Source organism: Dama dama, chromosome X (genome assembly GCF_033118175.1).
Source record: "Dama dama isolate Ldn47 chromosome X, ASM3311817v1, whole genome shotgun sequence".
NCBI lineage: Eukaryota > Metazoa > Chordata > Mammalia > Artiodactyla > Cervidae > Dama > Dama dama.
Window position 1 is genome coordinate 115,754,256 of NC_083714.1, and position 21,734 is coordinate 115,775,989.

At 40.5% G+C, this 21,734-nt stretch overlaps 1 protein-coding gene across 1 annotated transcript in view; it reads right to left on the reverse strand.

Moving 5' to 3' along the window:
• Window positions 1-21,734, reverse strand: part of LANCL3 (LanC like family member 3) — a 104,967-nt gene that overhangs the window by 2,983 nt on the left and 80,250 nt on the right. The window contains exons 2-4 of the mRNA XM_061136417.1: window positions 15,677-15,800; window positions 14,354-14,551; window positions 6,365-6,572 (exon numbers count right to left, since the gene is read on the reverse strand). Of these exons, the coding sequence (XP_060992400.1) occupies window positions 6,365-6,572; window positions 14,354-14,551; window positions 15,677-15,800 (530 nt within the window). The remainder of the gene's footprint in view (window positions 1-6,364; window positions 6,573-14,353; window positions 14,552-15,676; window positions 15,801-21,734) is intronic.

Genomic DNA, 21,734 nt, shown 5'->3' on the forward strand with positions numbered 1-21,734 from the left:
AACCAAATTTGTGATACAATGATAAATGGATTCTTAATTAGCACATTAAATAACAAGATCCAGTAGTGGATCTAATAACTGCTGACATTTCTAACTAGTGGTTGGAGCAAAATACATTTCACAGTATCTGGAACAAGAGGAATAACATGAGAATATCTATGACTTCTACTGGTGACAGAGTCATGGCTATTGCAGACTCAGAATTGAAGGAATGCTATCTTTCAGTGTAAAATGTAATACTTTTCTCAAGTAAATTCACAAGTCCTAGATTACAAAGTCCTGGGGCTTCCCTGGTGGCTCAGATTGTAAAGAATCTGCCTGCAATGTGGGAGACCTGGGTTCGAACCCTGGGTTGGGAAGATCTCCTGGAGAAAGGAATGGCAACTCACTCTAGTACTCTTGCCTGGAGAATTCCATGGACAGAGGAGCCTGGCAAGCTACAATACACGGGGTCACAAAGAGTCAGACATGACTGAGTGACTAACACACACACATAGACACACACACACACACAAAGCCCTGGTATCGTAGAAAGAGGAAGGGCTTTGGGGTTGCAATACCTAACTCTGATAATTTCAAGTTAGATGACCTTTAGCAAATTTCTTAATCTGACTTTAAAATGATGAAGTTGCAGAATTGCATAAGATTATCTGTAAAGATTAAAGATACCATATATTAGGGCTCTGGGCAAAGAGCAAGCATTCAATACATGGTAAATATGCATTTTTTCAAAAAACATAGTATAGCAGAATATTTGTAAGATAGATAACCATTCCACCATATTTTAAGAGAAATGCACAGTTAATTTTGCTTCCTCATCTGACCTTTCCCCGCCAGGGTTTGATTTATTTATTATACTACTGAAGTCATACTTTGTATAATATTTAATATCCTATATTTTTAACCTAAAAATAACATGATAAATATTTTTGTGCTTTTCAAAATAACTTCTAAATGATATACAGCAATTTACAAAAGCATCAGCAATGCATGAGAGTTGCAGTTTCATTGCACTCTGACCTATACTGCATGTTATCATATTAAAGTAAAAATGATTGTTTCCAAAATATACCCAATGGTGCAAAATTCAAACTAACCAATTCATTTTTCTAAGAAATTCTGTGAAAATAGAAGTCAGAATGGTAATTATGGAACTAAAAAGAATTATAGATACATGACATTACATATCAAAACCTATTATGACTAAAACAGAACTCAGAGGAAAAGTCATTGATCTGAGTTGTTGTTGTTATAAAGATGGAAGGTATTCTAATTAAGCACTTTTTAAAAACTGTAGAGAATAACAAAGTAAAGGGAATGAACACTAGAAAATAAAAAATAAAGGCAGAAAAAAAATAAAGGCAGAAAACAATTAATTAGGAAGCAAAAGAGAAAAAAAGAATTAATAAAACCAAAAGCCAGTTTCTTTAAAGGATAAACCACATAGACAAAATGCTGGTGCGTCTGGGGAAAAACAGGGCTTCCCTCGTAGCTCAGTTGGTCAAGAATCTGCCTGCAATGAAGAAGACCACTGGTTGGGATTCCTGGGTTGGGAAGATCCCCTGGAGAAGGGAAGGGCAACCCACTCCAGTATTCTTGCCTGGAGAATCCGCATGGACAGTGGAGCCAGGCAGGCTACAGTCCATGGGTTTGCAAGAGTCAGACAGGACTTAGAGACTAAACCACCACTGGGGAAAAACAAAAGCATTAGGAATGTGAAAGGGCATATAATCACTGACATGGGAAATTTTAAATACCATGGAACTGTACTTTCAGATCTTTACATCAAAGATTCAAAAAAAAATCCATATGAACTAGATGCTTTTATAGGAGTTTGTGTGTGTTAGTCGCTCAGTCATGTCCAACTCTTTCCAACTCCATGGACTATAGCCCGCCAGGCTCCTCTGTCCATGGAATTCTCCAGGCAAGAATACTGGGGTGGGTTGCCACTCCCTTCTCCAGGGTATCTTCCCAACCCAGGGATCAAACCCAGGTCTCCTGCACTGTAGGCAGACTCTTTACATTTGATCTATTACCAAAAATAATTCAAAAACAGGTAGAAAACCTGAATAATTAAATAATCATAGAGGAAACTGAAAAGGTTGTCAAATATCTTTCTGGAACCATAAATTCTAACTCTGTATTAAGAGAGTAATAGGAAATTACCAAACAATGTTTATTCCAGGAAGGTACATATTGTTTGAATTTACTGTTTTAGGAACTGCCAAAGGAAGTTTCTCTAATTAGGGCCATGTCACATTTGAGTTATGACGAAGTAGAAATTTCAGTTCACTAAACAATTAAATGCAATATCCAAACAATATTCAGATATTACCTGCACATTTTCAGTTTTTACTTGTGAGAAATTTGTCTGAAGGACTCTGCCATCCCAGGCTTTATAACTAAAACTGTAATCTAGGACTGGCCTGCCAGAAAAATAGAGGGGTTGTTCAGATCCTTTTTAATAGGCTTTCTAGAGCATGACAACCTCTGATGAAATTTATTCCAATGGTGATATCACATTAGCCTAAATAATCTCCCAAATGACTTTTTTCCTCTATGTGCTGTACTTAGTCACTCAGTCGTGTCCAACTCCTGGTGACCCCAGGGACTGCACCCTGCCAGGCTCCTCTGGATTCTCTAGGCCAGAATACTGAAGTGGGTAGCCTTTCCTTCCTCCAGGGGATCTTCCCAACCCAGGGATCGAACCCAGGTCTCCCGCATTGCAGGTGGATTCTTCACCATCTAAGCCACCAGGGAAGCCTATGTTTGGGAAATAAAGCCTATACTTGGAAAATAAAGGGTCAGGTTGCAAACCTAAACAGATTAGGGAGTCATGAGTCAAAATACATTAACAGAATTCCTAAACAATGCAGCTACAAATAGGAGACTCATATGCTAGTATTTTTCCTTCTGTGCATACATGCAAATATAAAGGGTAGTTTACAGTTTAAGAGTGAATATTAGATAAATTGCCTTGAAAAGGCCTCTCTGAGAAAATGATTTTTGAATGATGGTCCAAATGAAGTGAGAGAGCTGGGAGATATATGTAGGAAGTGAACATCACAGGTATGGAGAAACCCAAAATTTGAAGGGCCTTGAAGTAGATTGTACCTGGAATCTTAACAGAATCACTGTGGTGCAAGAAACCAGAAGGAAGACAAGTAGGGCATGATATCAGAGACATAATGGGAGGCAAGATTATGGAGGACCTTTTGTTTAGTGAAGAGACTTAGTCTTTTACTGAGTCATGTAGAAAGCCATCAGATTATTTTGAACAGAAGAGTGTCATAATCTGATATGATACACATTATAAGAAGCAAATTTAAAAGATCGTGGTGAAACACACTCATTCCTAATGAAATCAGCATGAAGGCAAAGATGTTTACTATCCTTAGTATTGAACGTTGCTATGGAGGTTCTGACTCATGCAATAGGAAATTAAAAAAAAAAAGAGCATACAGTTGAGTAGCGAGTAACCAAATTATAATTATTTGCAGATAATATGAGTGCCTACTTAGAAAACCCAATGGAATCTAATGAAAATCTAATAGAAATATTAATGGAGTTCACTAAGGTGGCCAGATATATCATCTTGATATTTATCAAAATTAAGATGTTTGTAAGATACAATGTAGATTCATATGAGAGAAGGGCATCTTAGATAATATGTATGCTTTTAACTACAATAATATGTATACTTTTTAAAGCTCTCATAAATGCCAGTAAATGACCTGAAAATATAATTGAGGAAAAGATTCCATTCACAATTCTGGAAACGTAAAATACATAGTAATAAAATTAACAAGAAACATACAAATCCTTTTTCATTAGACCAAAAAGTTCACCAAATGACATTTTTATAAACTTAAATAAAGGGAAAACATATGATGTTCTTAGATGGAAAAACTCAATATTCTAAAAATGTCACTAAGCAACATATAAATTCATTGAAATCCCAATCAAATGTCCATAGGCTTTTTTAACTTTTGAAAAACTGATTCTAAAATACAATTGGAAGAATAAAAGAGAGAGTACAGCTAAGAAAAACTAGAAATGAATGAATAATGAAATAAAGTCCTGAAACAAACCCATACATTTACATAAATTCAGTCTGTGATAAATTTGGAATTTCAAATTATTGGAGTCAACAGACATTATAGGGAAGTTTTTTTTTTTTTTTTAATTGAAAAACACACAAAAAAAGATTTTAAAAAACCCACGAAGATAGACACCCATCTGACACTATTTTAAAAGTAAGCTCTAAGCTAATCAAAGATTTAAAAGTTAAAGTAACTTTTAAATTGGTGGGAGAAATGTGCAAAGGGGTATAAATTTATTTTAAAAATTAAAATAAAAAAATAAAATAAAAATTAAAATAAAATAATAAAAGTACTAAAAGCTCAGTCATGTCTAACTCTTTGCAACCCCATGGACTGTAGCCTGCCAGGCTTCTCTGTCCATGGAATTCTCCAGGCAAGAATACTGGAGTGGGTTGCCATTCCCTTCTCCAGGGGATCTTCCCAACCCAGGAATTACACCCAGATCTCCTATATTGCAGGCAGCTTTCTTTACCATCTGAGCCACCAGGGAAGCCCCAAAGTACTAAAGTTTCATGTAAACTAATATTAGTTTTTAATCTTAGAGTGGGAAAGGTTTCTTTAAGTATAACACAAAACCCAGAAATTTAAAAAATTTGACAACTTTTTCAGGAGAGATACGTAAAAATTTTGGTCTAACAAAAGACTATGAACTAAGCTGAAAGAAAAATGGCAAAGTAGAAAAATATTTATAGCATACACTGACAAAGAGTTATAGTACTCAAAATAAGCATCATAACAGAAAAAAAATGGGCAAAAGATAAAGACAGTTAAAAAATACCTCTGGATTTAATGACTTCAATTTTAAAATTTTTCTGACAAGTGTACCAAAAGATATGTATTGGATATTTGGGACAATTTTGTTTGTTTTAGTAAAGACTGCACATACACTAAGTGTCCATTACTTAAAGATTGGTTAAATTAATCATGGTACAATTATAATAAATAACTATACAGTCATTAAAACAATGAGCTAGATCTACACAAACTGAAATAAAGGGTGTCCCTTAACAATTGTTTATTTAAAAGTATAAACTGCAAACAGTATGTATAGTACAGTTACACATACATATTGTAGGTTTTTATTAAAATATATATACATAGATATAAGAACATACATTTATGCATAGAGAAATGTCTGGAATGATATAACTCAAATTTTTAGTGATGATAACATTGAATACATACACTGCAGATACTCTGTCAGGCACTGTTCTAAATGATAAATGAGGACATTATGCTAAGTGAAATAAGCCAGGCACAAAAAGACAAATACTCCATGATAACACATGAGAAATCTACAACAGTTAAACTCATAGAAGCAGGGAATAGAATGAAGGTTGCCAAGGGTTGGGGTGGAGGAGGGGAAATGGGGAGTTTTTGCTCAATGGGTAGAAAGTTTCTGTTATTGAAGTTGAGTAAGTTTCAGAGATCTGTTGTATAATACTGTGCCTGTAGCTAACAATATGGTACATTAAAAAATATGCGAGGAGAATAGAGTTCATATTAAATGTTCTTACCACAATAAAAAAAAATCACAAATAGACATACCCCTTGGCCCAGTAATTCCACTTCTAGGGATTTACCTTACAGATATGGTGGCTAGGATGGTAAAGAATTTGCCTGCAATGTAGGAGACCCAGGTTTGATCCCTGGGTCGGGAAGATCCCCTCAAGAAGGGAATGGCAACTCACTCCAGTATTCTTCCACAGACAGAGGAGCCTGGAAGGCTGTAGTCCATGGGGCTGCAAAGAGTCAGACACGACTGAACAACTGACTAACACACTTTCACACCCATAGGTGAACAACATGAGATATATCTATCTATTTATCTATCTATATATATATATACACACACACACACACACACAATGCAAAACACTGGAAAGAATCCAAACTGCCCTCCATATGGCTCATTCATAAGATGTAATACTACGCAACAACAAAGATGAAAAGTCCTTTATTTACTGATTGAGGGTGATCACTATGATAGCAAAGTGCTACCATTTGTATCAAAAAAGAGGGACAAAATTTTACATATACACTTATCTGCTCATATATATATACACACACACAGACATGTATAGCTCTGAGAAGGTAACTAAGATATTGGTAACTGTCTCCTGGGAAGTGAATTAAATTGCTAAAATGCACCACGCAAGTATTTGTGTTTACACTTCTAAAACTATGTGACTATTACTTGTTCTGAACATTAACTGGTTTAACATTTGGAAAAACAAAAAATCATGCAAAGAAAGGCTGACCTTTGGGCTCGGTAGATGTACTTAGAGTTTCCGGTGAGCCGGTAGAGCAGCAGGAAGACATAGGCACTGCCAGCCACCCCATGGCAGATCCCTGGGCCCTTCTTTAGCAAGCCCTTCTGCCACGTGAGTTCCCCACACCGGATACATGTGTCCAGGTACTGTGGTTTCTTGGAAACCAGATAAGCTTTGGCAAACAGATAGGCAATTCCTGTAAAAACATCATAGATATTAGAGGTGATTTTCAAGGCTTAATACTATAGAGTAGAACTTCTCAAACTGGAAGAGGCCCACACATCATCAGGGTATTGGTAAAACATCCATTCTAATCAAGTAGGTCTAAGGTGGGGCCAGGGGTACTACATTTCTAACAATGACCCTTCCAGGGACCATATTTTGAGTAGCAAGGCTATAGAATCTTCTCCAAGGGAGTCTTATTGTACCTGTGAGATTTAAATTGTTTGAATTGTATGGTGATTATCAGTACCAAAAGAAACAGCAACAGGCACCTAGTCAGATAAAATCCATAATTTGCAAATGGGTTAATATTTAATGACAAACACCCTGGTAAGCATTATGCATATCTTGTTATTTTGGAAAGGCTAAATGTTTATACAGTTTGCCCATCCCCCCATGGACATTCAGAATTTGTCATGTTAAAAGTATTTAAAACTATACACCTTTTCTTAAGAGACCAACTGGGAGTCCTTCCAAAAACAACAATGATTCCAAGTGACTTGGCCAAGACTCCGGCTTTAGCTGTGAAGTGAGGCCCTGCCATCTTGACTGTTCCAAAGAAAGATCGTTCCTTCAACACAGCTCAACCAAGGCAATCTCCGTTACACAGGCAGGAAGGGAAACAAGAGAAGTGATAGCTATTAATAGAAACCGTTTCCTCCACGTTCCAGGTGCTCATATTCGGAGAGATTAGTAGCCCAAGATAACTCTCTCCTGCCTCGCCTACCTTCTACAGAAAGTGGGACAGACTGGAATTTATTTGGACTAGCTCATCCATCAGGGTTATCTCTGCCTTTGTCTGTGACTGGCCTATTTTACAACTGTGTAGAGACAGAAATTACCTTGTAGAAAACTGACAATAATGTAAATAATCCCTGTCTCTAGAAACTTCACATTCTGTCCAATAGATGTTGCGTTGACTTCCCTCAGTCTTTGTGGAAGCAGCTAGTTTTTGCATCTATTAAGCAAACTCATGTCAGCCTTCTTCATGGCCTAGAGATACGTCTGCTCTTTGGAGATTCCTTTGAGTCAGTTATAACACTTTTCTGGTTCCCTTATTAATTTATGAGTTAAAAAAAATTGTTGACATGCTTATTTTATATTTGTCTGAGAGTGATGATTTTATTCTCTTTTAAATATGTATCTCTGGGGACTTCCCCGGCAGACCAGTGATTAAGACTCCACGCTTCCAATGCAGGGGGCATGGGTTCGATCCTTGGTTGGGGAACCAACATCCCACATGCCTCACCATGTGGCAAAAAAGGAAAAAAAAAGGTATTCTTTAACACTGTCTATGATGAACACCTAACAACAGGCTCTCCTCAGCCAGTGCTTTCCAGAGAACCACCGACAATGGTCACCTATGGTACTATCCTCCTCAGTTCTAGGAAGAAAGTGTCATTTCCACAAAGAATGATTTTTAAAAGAATTTCACTTATTTAATTATGCATTCATTCATTCACTGTATCCATTCATTTGAAAGTGTTCATTGATGATCTGCTGTATTCACAGCCCTAGGCAGGGCCAGCTTCAGGGGCGGGTGACCTGTACGGCCTCATAAAGGACCTTCAGAAGGGCCCCACCCTGTACTGAAGGCTCTGTTGTTGCCATCTTGAATTTCTTAATCCTTTTTCAAAAAGAGGTCTGCGTGTTTATTTTGTACTGGGTCCCCCAAATTATGTAGCCAGTTCCAGCCCTGGGTGATATAAATGAAAACTCAACACAATGCCTGTCCTTCAGGAAGGCATTATCTAGAAACAGAGAAAATAATATGTACTTGTGACAGATACATAACAAGACATGCAGTTTACGATGATGTTGGGACATAAAATGAATGGCGCTGAAAATCATACTAGAGGGATCAGAAAAGTCGAAGTTCCCTGAGGGAGACTGTCAAGGGAAGCTTTGCTAGAAGCCAGGCTTTCTCCAGAACTGTGTAGGATACATAGGAAACTGCAGGCCAGAGGGGAGGGGGAGAGCATTCCAGGCATCAAATCAGCAAGGGCAAAGATTCTAAGACACAATAAACAAGTCACAGGAAGACCAGTGGGGCAGAGTGTTCTAAGCAACAGGACAATGGAAGGGTAGATTGCGTTCACATTTGGGATGATTTTACAAGTCCAATTGGGCACCTTGGACTGTATTTGTGGGTGGTAGGGAACCAGTGGGAGTATTTTGTTGTGAATATTTTGGTTTATCTTTTTAATGATGATTACTGTTATAGACAAAATGCCCCACTGTGCAGTCAACCAAGACCTGAAGAAGGGCAGTAGGGGAGCTATGAGCTGATGGTGTCGGCAGAAAGATGACAAAGAGGCTAATCAAAGAGACAGCTCACAGATTTGGTGGCTGCTTAGATATTAATTAAGTATCTATTATATACCAGGACAGTAGGAGGTGCTAAGATTTTTAAAAGCCCCTCCTTTCATAGTCTTTACAACCTAACAGGGGGCATTCATTAGGCCATGTGAGGGAAAAGCAAGGCACTGCGGAAACACAGAGGAAGGCTCCTAACCCACATGTGGAGGGAGGAAAGACCCATGAAGAATGTGACACCATCTAACCCGGGTACTGAAGGTGAACCAGAAGCCCCTGGCGCTCTGTCAGATCCTTTTTCTTTACCAGCAGGTGCCCCATCTCCCAGCTGCTGTGAGTTGGCTGCTGACAAAACTCACAGCTTTCCTCTTCTCGGGGGATAAGCCCTCAGCCAAATGGGAGGCTATGCAATGCACCCCCACCCTCAAGCAATTTTGGCCAATGACTAACAGACATATAGGTCAGCTCCCTCTGCTTCAAGGCGGACCAACTCTGCAGTGTAATTTGTGGTTCTTAGCTCTCCCCCTCCAGAATCCAGGTGAAGCTCCTGTCTAGGTGAGACAGAGAGCCCTTGGCCACCCAGCTCCTACTCTGTCCCCTGGCTACTCCTCCCCCTCTCCCTCTGTGGAGCTTTTCACTTCAGTAAAACCAAACCACCCCCATGGTTCCCTTCCTTCACCATGTTGGCTCCATGCCTCTGACTTTTCTTTGAATAAACTTCTCACCTTTCTTAGTCTGGCCAACTTATCTCAGGCATCACCTCCTCCAGGAAGCCTTCCTGGAACCTGGAGAAGGACCAGAGATGCCTCCTCTGAGCTCCCATCACTCCTACAAATCTGAGCACTTATACAGTTATCATATTAAAATTACTTGTTTTTAAATATAACAACTTATTTTTAAATTGAATTATAGTTGATTTGTAATATTATATTCATTTTGGGTGTACAGGATAGAGATTCAGTATTTTTACAGACTCAACTCCATTAAAAGTTATTACAAGAAAACTGTAATTCCCTGTGCTATTCAACATATGGGCTCTCCTGGTGGCTCAGATGGTAAAGACTCTGCCTGCAATGCAGGAGACCCGGTTGGATCCCTGAGTCGCGAAGATCCCCTGGAGAAGGGAATAGCAACGCACTCCAGTATTCTTGCCTAGAGAATCCCATGGACAGAGGAGCCTGGCAGGTGACAGTCCATGGGGTGGCAAAGAGTAAGACACAACTTAGCAACTAAACAACATATCGTTGTTGCTTAGCAATTTTATACATAGTAGTTTGTATCTCTTAATCCCCACCCCTATCTTGCCCCTCCTCCCTTCTGCCTACCCTCTGGTACCCATTGAGCTCAGGTTCAGTTGCTCAGTTGTGTTCAACTCTTTGCAACCCCATGGACTGTAGTCCGCCAGGCTCCTCTGTCCATGGGATTTCCCAGGCAAGAATACTGGGGTGGGTTGCCATTTCCTCCTCCAGGGGATCTTCCCAACCCAGGGATCAAACCCATGTTTCCTCCATTGGCAGGCAGATTCTTTACCACTGAGCCACCAGGGAAGCCCTCTGGTACCCCATTGGTACCCACTACTTTGTTTTCTGTATCGGTAAATCTGTTAAAATTACTTGGTTTCATGTCTGCCACCCCTCATATTGTGCCAGTTAACTAAGGGCAGGTACTCTGTCATGTTCATTTTTGCTCTCCAATCTGTGTCTTGGTATTTGACACATGTCAAGGCCTCCACAAATGCCTGCTGACCCTATAACATCTCATTTCTCACCCCGGTGCAGGCAGATGCTGAAGTAGAGATGAGATATGCGGAAGGAAGATGGGCTGAGATGGTCCCATTGCTAAACCAGGCCACTAGCCCCAGGCAGCTTAATGGGTATTGATCCTGCAGTTCTGGCCAGAGAGAAAGGGCCTCTTCCTGCATCCCAGATCAAAGAATGGTACATGGAAGGGACCTTGAAAAACTCCTAAACCTATTGTCTTCTTACCTAACCTAGAGAAGTCCACAATCAGGTGGCTTAATCTAAAAGGAAAGGATGTTGGCTTTCTTTGCTTTTGCTGGGAACACTGTCATGTCATCATGGAAACAGTGATTATTGTCCACTGACACGAAACTCCCAGGCAGCAATGATATATGTCTTTGCCAAATATTAATACAACTGGGAAAAGGAATTATTACTTAAGAAATATGGTTTGGGAGACTGAATCTTTGAAAACATGTCATCTAATAGAGCCTCATAACAGTCAGACTTGGTACATATTATTTCAACATCCTGCAGAATCAGCACATAGGTCCATTCTGGGATCTGTAACTGCAGGCACTGTCCAGTGTATACTACAAAGCTCAGTGGCCAAAGACATCCGCACTGTACAAATCTCTGCTGTTATCTATTCAAAGTCACCCTTTGTAATTCACTATACTCCAATAAAAAAAAAACAACAAAGAAAAAAGTCACCTATCCAGGAGCCCTCAAGAAATGATTAAAAAAAAAAAAAAAGCTACACCTGTGTTTCACCCAGAGTAAAGGAAATGAACTGTCAGTGTGACCACAGTAATGATGTAACATAATGCCATCCAGACTTTATTTTAGCCACAGCATTGTTTTAATGATTTTGTAAATAGTTTTCATCTTGTATTTCAGAATCACTAAGGCTAGGAAGGGGTCAGGTGAATCTGCCTGCATCTAGTGAGAAAAACTCGATATTTCACTAGGTATTTATAAATGTTGAGTGTCTGCAAATCACTGGGGCCATATCCCTCAGGAATGGCAAGGGACCACAGGATAAAAGGTTTCTGTAGTGACTAAAAAAAAAAAAAAGACAGTTTCCCTACTCCATCTCCACATACTCCTTTCACAGATGAAGAAACAAAAAAGCACAAAAGAAATAAAGTGGTTTTCTCAAGGTTACTTAACTGGTTAGCATTGGAGCTACAATTAGAATCCAGAGTTATTAACTTAAGAGTCCAGAAGTATATTCACACTGCATAAATGATAACTAAGGCTGTCACCTGTAGAGGTGGGTTGAAGGAAATTCAACAGGAAACAATTGTAGCAGGAGATAAGATATCACTGATGAAATTCCACATTGTGGACTATTTCTGGCAGGTTTTTAATCACAGAATCAGCCTGCTGCCCCAAACCATCTGTACTGTTCATAAATCTACTCTCAAAAAAAAAAAATGTTTTCCTCACACAAGTGAGAATTATTTTTCTAGGTCATCTCCTGCTTTAGAATTTCTGGAGAGCTTACTGTTGCCAACTTCAGAGGAATCTTGATGATTTTTAACCTGCACTTATCAGATTTGTAATCCCTCTTGGTGCTATTTTTAGCACATCTCTTAAAAGGAAGACCGATACCCTTGAGATGGAAGTGGTAGTTGGCAGACATAATGGGCTCCATTTGGTTGTTTATTCATTTGTGAACTGGCTTATTTTTGGCAGTCTGGTGAATACATGGGTTGAATGCTTTTGCTTTGCAACCTACATTTAATCTTACCAAGATACTGAACATGAATGATATATGAGAATAAAGTCCTCAGGGTAATGAGTCCTATGCTTACTGTTATGGTCCATGATTTACAAAGACAGATGGGATGTGAAGTACATTACAGAAAGAATGGAGTAACTGTCCTTCAAGAACCCCACATCAATTAAGTGACCCAGCCACTTATTTTAGTAGACAATCTGGCCACTCTTTACAGGGCTATACATTGGATCCTTTTAAAATAGGCTGTATTTAATTTGGGACATTTCCAAAACTCAAGGATCCTGGGGTGCTTGAAGGATATCCAATGGCCATCACTGCTAATGATTAAAGGGAATAGGAAATGAGAGTGTTGAGGGTAACATGAAGAGATATCATTTCCAGAATGGTAAATAACTGCTGTTTTTCTTCAAGAAAAAGTTCAAAGCCAGAAAAAAAAATGGACTCAAATGATCACTGGTGGGAATTAACCTGGACATAATGTACAATGCCCTGGCGCTGGTACAAGTGCACATGGGAGCCTTTGAAGTCCTCCCTTAAGCAAAAGTGGCAGGCAGAGAAAATCTAGCCAATGGACTAAGACTTCTATTATTTGTCATCTCAGACTGTACTGAAGTAAAAATGAAATTCCACTTGGATTAAAGAACATTACATAGGTAAGGAGGGGAAAGGAAGTAATAAAAATCAGGTAACAAACTAAAGACAAATTAAATATATTTTAAAGCTGTACTCACTCATGGCATTGAAGCATAGCCTTGAAAATTAAATACACTCCTAATCAAAATGTGTGTTATTTCGGTATTTTAAGTCTCTCCCCTGGCCAATCGACCAAAATGAATTGTTTTCTCTGAATTTGATTTATTTTGAATTGCATCTTCTCTAAGGCCTAATTAGTGGTATAATGGGGTTAAAAAGAAAGAAAGAAAGTGAAAAGATGGGGTCTGATAAGTTTCTAGGCTCAATTCCAGAGAGTTCAGGACAAATGGCTTCTCATTTCTCTAGACTTTTCATTAGGTGATAATGGAAACTGTCATTTGAAGACAAATTACAGAACAGTCCATCTTAAACCTTAATGTGCATACAAATCGACTAGGGACCTTGTTGAAATGCGGACTGGGATTCACTGGGGCTGGGGTGGAGCCTGAGATTCTCGATGTCCAACAAGCATCCAGGTGCCCCATGCCACTGGTCCAGGGACCACGTTTTGAACTGTGAGGTTCCAGACCTGCACTGTCCCATGAAGCCCCTGAGTGCCTGCAACATGGCTAGTCTGAATCAGGATGGAATGTAAGTCTAACATATACACAGGATTTCAAAGACAATATTTCAAAACTGAAATCCTACTAGATTTTTAAATTGGCTGCATGTTGAAATAACATTTGGGGTGTACTGAAAGTGTTAGTCACTCAGTCATGTCCAACTCTTTGTGACCCCATGGACCATAGCCCGCCAGGCTTCTCTGGCCATGGAATTTCCCAGGCAAGAAATACAGGAATGGGTTGTCATTTCCTACTCCAGGGGATCTTCCTGACCCACAGATCAAACTCTGGTCTCTTGCAATGCAGGCAGATTCTTTACTGTCTGAGCTCCCAGGGAAGCCCCTTGGGGAATATTGGGGTAGATCTATTATGAAAATTAATTTCACCTGTTTCTGTGGTTTCACTAGGGCTACTAAACAGTTAATTTTATTTGTGGCTCATATTATATTTTATTGGAGAACACTAGTTTAATTTGTATGCAAACAGACACTGATCATTTATATTTTAAACACAGGATCATTTCTGGAAATCTTTAACTGATGGAGACTTTTCTGGCTTTGAAAAGTTTCCTCTTGACCTTTTCACCTCCTGTGGTAATGGTATAAGGTGAGAAATACCCTCACTTCTCAGAAAAGGCATGTGTCTTTGGCTAAGCCTGCTGAAAGGCAATGTTTTCAGATAAGAATGGGAATGAGACCTGGGGCGCCATGGCACCAGTGCACCAGCTCATTCTCCCTCTCGATGGCCTCGCCGAGCTCAGGGGGCCAGTTGCAGTTCTGTTCCTGCTCCATAAGGAAGTCCACGCTCTGCCACACCAGCTCCTGGTCCGAGGGCTTGAGGTGCTCATGGTAAGAAAGAAGCATCTGGAGGATGGACGATAGGCCATGAGCTGCTCCTATACAGACAAGAGAAGCATCGTTAATTCAATTGGGAGGAGGACCAGTTGGAAGTCTGGGCCCAAGTATGACAAACGGATGAAGGGGATGGGGAAAGCCAGACATTCCAGGCAAAAGGAACAGGCACAAAGGTTTGTTTGCTGGAGACTATGCTGGGCAGAACCAAGGAAGCTAAAGAAAAAGCTGGAGTTTGGAGAGGGAGGCAGGCGATCTACAATGGGCCCTGCAAGTCATGCTGGCAAGGGGCAATGGGGAGACTATGAAATCAAGGGGGGAGTAACCAACTTTCATTCACAAGCCTCGTATCTCAAAAGCAGCCATTGTGATTTGGTATCCTGTTATTGTGTGCGTGTGTGCATGCGCACACGTGCGCACACTCAGTCGTGTCCGACTCTTTGCGACCCCATGGACTGTAGCCCGCCAGGTTCCTCTGTCCATGGGATTTCCCAGGCAAGAATACTGGAGTGGGTTGTCATTTCCTTCTCCAGGGGATCTTCCCTACCCAGAGATCAAACCCATGTCTCCTGCACTGGCAGGCGGATTCTTTACTACTGAGTCACCAGGGAATTAATCCATTAATATTAAAAACTTGACGATGTCAGTGGCTGAATCCTGTTTCCCTGTGCAAAGGTACTACTGGCAGTGATTGTATAAGCTGTTCAACTTTCAGCAAAAATAGGCCAATGAATTCACAATCAAGAATAAGGTATTTTTGTCTTTAGTCAAAGTCCCTGGTGGATCAGTGGTAAAGAATCCGCCTGCCAATTCAGGAGACCTGGGTTTGATCCCTGGGTCAGGAAGATCCCCTGGAGAAGGGAAGGGCTACCCACTCTAGTATTCTTGCCTGGGAAATCCCATGGACAGAGGAGTCTGGCGGGCTACAGTCCATGGGGTCACATAGAGTCAGACATGACGGACTGACTCACACACACACAGTGTTAAAACAGTTACCTTTCTGACAGGTAGACTCTGAAAATAAATATGAATTTGTGCTTTCAAGTATCCATCAATATTTATTTTCAAATGGCTTTTTAAAAGGTTCCCAGTGATAGTGATGACCTATGTAAAAGCGGCTATTAGAGACTGCCTTCCTCCTCCAGGCCTTGGCCAACACCTTCACTCACCCAAGTATTCGGTTCCATAGTAAGAATACATCAGCGGGAATGGCTTCCTCTTTTTCATGGCATACTGTTTCCCAGAGTCCAGGATGGCCTGGCAAATTGATTTGATCTGGGCTGGGGTCAGCACCTGAGTAGGGAAATCAAGAAGCAGAAGTCAAGGCAGGATCTTCATTATTCCTCTGACACCAGATTTTCTTGCTTAAATAGTCTATCAGCATAAATCCCCCACACTCCTCTTCTCTGTAAATAAGCTCAGCCCACCACACCTTTTTTTTTTTTTTTTAAAACCACTGATTCTCTCTCTGCTGTCAAGTTTATCTCCCCTCTTCAGAAAATTTGCTGTTCTGATGGCAAACACAAATCTTTACTGCTATAGGCTTTTGTAAAAGGCAGAGACCACCTTGCAGCTGTTATGTCATTAATCCTTGTCACAAGAACAAGCAGTTGCTCAGAAAAGAACAAAGACTGGTCCTAAGTGACCATACTTAACAAAGCTGTTACTCCTGATATACGCCATGGGTCTGGCTCAGACAATGGGCCTTCAGTTTGTGTCATTTTGACTGTGCTTATAAAGCCACAATTCTATGACAAGCTGCTACACGACAGACTCGCTAGAGCCTACTTTTGCAGTCTCTGAAGGGCTTCCGAGGTGCTTGCCAAGGCAGGAGACACAAGAGACGTGGGTTCTATCCCCAGGTGGGGAAGATCTCCTGGAGGAGGAAATGGCAACTCGTTCAAGTATTCTTGCTTGGAGAATCCCATGGACAGAGGAGCCTGGTGGGCTACAGTCCATGGGGTTGCAAACAGTGAGACTTGACTAGCACAGCACAGCACAGCACAGCAGAAGGAAACCAAAGTCCAAAAGAACTTTCACTATCAAAATGACTCTGGGCACTTTCCTTTGGTCCAGTGATTAAGATTCCCTGCTTCCACTGCAAGGGGCACAGGTTCCAGCCCCGGTTGGGGAACGAAGATCCCACATCAAAGACAAAATGACTGAATAGAGAATGGCCAAAAGGCAATGCGTGACATGCCGGCTCCCATATTTTATTCAATTTCCCCACTGTAAGTTTGAGGGCTACAGAGATTAAAATGTTCTCAAGCCTACAAAGCATCACTGCAATTATTAGGGTTCCGGCTCAGGTATGCAATATTCTCTGCCACCCACTCAGCCTCAGGGCTCCCTCTGGCACCCTCTCATGTCCCCATTACTCTTGGCACAGCACCCACCGTGTTCTCTCTTTCTCTCTAGTGGATGATCAGATGCAAAGACCGTGACGTCTCATCATTTTGGTATCCTTGGTTCCTAATGCTGAGCCTGAGGGGGCCTTTGGTAACTGATGAGTGAGTAAGAGCTAGGTGTACTGGCATGAAAAGCAGAGTCCTCCATCTCCTCTTTCCTTTACTCCACCTCCCCCCTTCCCCTTCCTTCCAAAATTATTTCTTAAGCCCTTACTATCACATGGCAGGAAAGCCTGTCCCAGGTGCTGGAGACATAACAGTGAACAGGATGATAAGACCTTTACTCTCATGAAGCCAACCTTCCAAAAAGGCAAACCTATGTAAGAAAAGTACTAGTCAGAGTAACCAAAAAAAGAAAAATCACCTACAGTTCAGCCTTGGCCTGACTGAATGAATCTGGGATCAAGTCTATTGGATTTTGTTTTTTTCTCTAAAGACTCACACATCAAATTTTCTTATGTGGTATCTGCTATCTGACTCACCCAATCCTTTAGAAATAACCAATGATTTCTTAAATCATGACTTGCTCTTCTGATTTACCCAACATTAGAAGGGGCTTCCCAGGTGGCGCTAGTGGTAAAGAACCCACCTGCCAATGCAGGAGACTAAGAGACACAGGTTAGATTCCAGGGTTGGGGAGATCCCTGGAGAAGGAAATGGCAACCCACTCCAGAATTCTTGCCTGGAGAATCCCCACTGACAGAGGAGCCTGGTGGTCTATGGTCCATAGGGTTCCAAAGAGTCAGACATGACTAAAGCAACTTAGCATGCACACATGCATGCACAGAAGGGCAAACTATAATCCAGGTTTTGGCCTCTTCAAATCTAGCATTTAATTTGAAAAAATAATTACATAAAAAAGAAGTTGTTCATTAATTTGCCAATTAACATTACTGAGCTACTAGTCTGGTGAGGCCCTCTATTAGGTATTGTGGGGGAACTCTAGAAAGCCTGGGAAACATTTTTTAGACAAAAGTCTACAATAGAGCAATTAAAATTCACAAGTCCACCTCACACTGGTCAGAATGACCATCATCAAAAAGTCTGCAAATAATAAATGCTGGAGAGGGTGTGGAGAAAAGGGAACCAACCCTCTTAGACAGTTGGTGGGAATGTAAATTGGTGTAGCCACTATGGAGAACAGCATGGAGGTTCCTTCAAAAACTCAAAATAGAAATACCATATATGTCTGAAGAAAACTCTAATTTGAAAAGATACATGCACCCCAATGTTCACAGCAGCACTATTTACAATAGCCAAGACAAGGAAGCAACCTAAATGTTTATCGACAGAGGAATATATAAAGAAGATGTGGTTTATATGTACAATGAAATATTTCCCAGCCATAAAAAAAATGAAGCAATGTCATTTGCAGCAACATGGATGGACCTAGAGACTATCATACTAAGTGAAGAAAGTCAGACAGAGAAGAACAAATATCATATGATATAATTTATATGTGCAATCTAAAAAATGACATAAATGAACTTATTTACAAAACAGAACTAGATTCACTGACAGAGTAAACAAACTTATGGTTACCAAAGGGGAAAGCGGGGGATGAATTAGATGAATTAGGAATTTGGGATTAACAGATGTATATTACTATATATAAAATAGATAACCAACAAGGATCTACTGTATAGCACAAGGAACTATATTCAGTATCTTGTAATAACCTATAAGGGAAAATAATCTGAAAAAAGGAATATATATATAAAATCTATAACTGAATCACTTTGCTGTACATCTGAAACATTGTAAAGCAACTTAAATTTTTTTCTTTAATTAAAAAAGAAAAGTTCATGAGCCCAGGCAGGCGTGGAAAGAAACTGTAGTGCAGAGCATGTAACACATCAGCTTCACTAGGACTTTGGGTTCTTGTTTTCCATTTGGTTGCTCAGAAACAATTACAGGTATGCCATGAATTTCAACTTAAATTTCTCTTTTGTTAGGTACCTATCTTTGCCTCTTGCATTTACTCCTTCCTGTCTAACATTCCCAAAGACCCATCTTCCAACACCTTCCCACCATCATTTCAAGGCTTAGCCCCAGATCTTTCCTTAGCTGAAAGGCCCATTTCTCTTATATTTTCCACTCTGCATCTATCAAATTGCTACCAAAATTTCAATTTGCCACTAAAAACATCTTTCTCTGTGCCTTTATTGGCATCAACTCATCTCACATTTGGTCTGACTCTACCTAATATCTTGCATTATCAGTCTCATATCAACCCTGCCATCCTGGCTCACTCTCAGAAACTTGCCAAGAGCCTCAAAAGGCATGAACTTAAAAGGAGTCTATCCTGGTACCATCCATAATTCCCTGGGGATATATTTGGCTCTTCACCTGAACTGAGGTTCTGTCTGCCTCTACTGGTCTTGAATCCATACAAGAGAGGCAGTTTTTGTGACAGGAAAAGGCCACTGGAGTTTCAGAGTATGTACTCATTTGAATGACTAAAGTTCTCCCTATTTGACTTCCATGCCGGTAATTGAAAACCGGATTACTTTTTCCTCCGTTGAACATATATTCATGTCTCCTTTTCCTCCACCTGCTTATTTTTCTTTTTTTTCCTCTATTTTTGACCACACAGTGCCTCATAGGAGATAGTTCTCTGACCAGGGATTGAACCTTTGCACCTGCAGTGAAAGCGTGGTGTCCTAACCACACTGGACCACCAAGGGAAGTCCCATCCACCTGCTTGTTTTTAACCCAGAAAAAAAAAATCAACTTTGGTTCTGTGGTGCCCTCTCTTTTTCTTTCCACCCCTAATCCACAGCTCCGAATAGAGAATGAGTTTATAAAATATTGCAAAACCTCCCCGGTCATGCATCATGTCTGGGCGGTTTCCTCTTATCTCTCAGAAACACTGTGAAAAACAAAGAGAAACGGCGCTTGTTGGGCTGGATAAAGACCAGTTATGCGTGCAGTTCTTTATCGCTGGGAACAGGCAAGACCTACCCTTGGCTTTATTGATCAGCAAATAAAAAGTGAAGAGTGCTCGTGAAAAGTGTGTGGAGGAGACCATCGAAGAAGAGGGTCCTGGTCTCACTGTCCTTCCCCCCAACACACAGTACATTAGGAAGGAAGGAGATGACATGGTGGGAGGGGTGGGGGTGGACAGTGGCTGCTTCATGTTCTCTCATAGTCCTGCTCTCTCCAATATCCCTCCGGGTCACACTCCCAGTGCAGAGTAACACATGAGCACACATACCTCGAGGAAGATGGCCTTCCAGCTTCTGAAACCTGCTGAAACCTCAGGAATGAGGAAACAGCACTTCCACTGGGGGGAATGGAGTGACTGGAGGTGGCAGAGAGGGGCTCCCTGCCCATTAGGCCTTTATCAAAACACACCCAGATTCCTTCTCCTGTATTTGTAGCACATAAGGTTATTTGCGTACTGATGTCTTGGATGGATTTGGTTCTCTTTTCTAATTATTATTTTATTTTTTTTACTATAGTTGATTTCCAGTGTTGTGTTAATTTCTGCTGTATAGCAAAGGGACTCAGTTATATACATATATATGTTCTTTTTATATTCCTTTCCATTACAGTAATCACAGGATATTGAACATAGTTCCCTGTGCTACCACAGTAGGACTTTGTTGATTATCCATTCTGTATGTGATCGTTTGCATCTGCTAATCCCACACTCCCAATCCACCCTGCCCCCAACCCACTCCTGCCTTGGCAACCACAAGTCTGTTCTCTCTGTCTGTAAGTCTTTCTCTGTTTCAAAGACAGGTTCATTTGTGACATATTTTAGATTCTACATATAAGTGACAGCATATGCTATTTGGATTTGGTTCTTTGAAAAAATTTTCTACACTGAATTGAAATAAATTAAGATATGTCAAACATGCAAAGCAAGTCTCTGGTGGTTTGGTGTAAACAGTTTCATTAGTTTAGCTGATTGCCTTCGCTGGTCTTTGAACAGAGGTGTCTGTTGTGAAAGAGTCCTGTGGGGCTGGGCTGTGAGCATGAAGAGATGAGAGCGCAGTAAAGCTCATGCTATGTGGCTTGGCCCCAACCTAAAGGTCGAGCTCTGATGCAACCACCTCCCTACTGATGATACATGATCTTTGTTAAGGAAATAAATGAAATGGGCTAAGCCACAGAAAGCCTGCCTCACCACAGACCCCTTTTCAGAGTGAACTGTCCCGCCCATGGGCCCTCTGAAGTGGCAGTCTTTGCTAGCTTGCTATCAACCATGGCCAGCATGAGCAAGCAACAGTCCAAAATGCCCCAAGTAGGTGACTGCCCAGCCAGATGAAATGCAAAAGGTCACTCCAATATCATGCCAAACACACATGTAACAGAGCAAGAATCTAATGCAGTTAATGTCAGGTTAGCTGACATGAGGTGATTTCCTCCAGCAATGTATTTCACCCACTCCTTTGCCCCACCATTCCGGTGGTAGCACAAGTTTCTGCTTCGAGAAAGAAAAAAGCCATTTGACGATCAATGAACACCAAAATGACTGTTTTTTAGGTTTTTAAAAAAATTTATTGGAGTAGAGTTGATTTACAATGTCATGTTAGCTTCAAGTATACAGCAAAGTGATTTGATTATACACATACATATATTCATTCTTTGTTTTAATGGTTTTTTTTTTTTGGCTGCACTGCACGGCATGTGGCATCTTAGTTCTCCGATGAGGGATTGAACCCACATCCCCTGCACTGAAGTGTGGAGTCTTAACTACTGGACCACCAGGGAAGTCCCCCTCTTCCTTCTTTTCATGATACCCATGGAGATAATAGCTCTGAGGAAAAAAGGCTTTTGAGTTATTAAGATCCTGGGTATTTTAGTACTT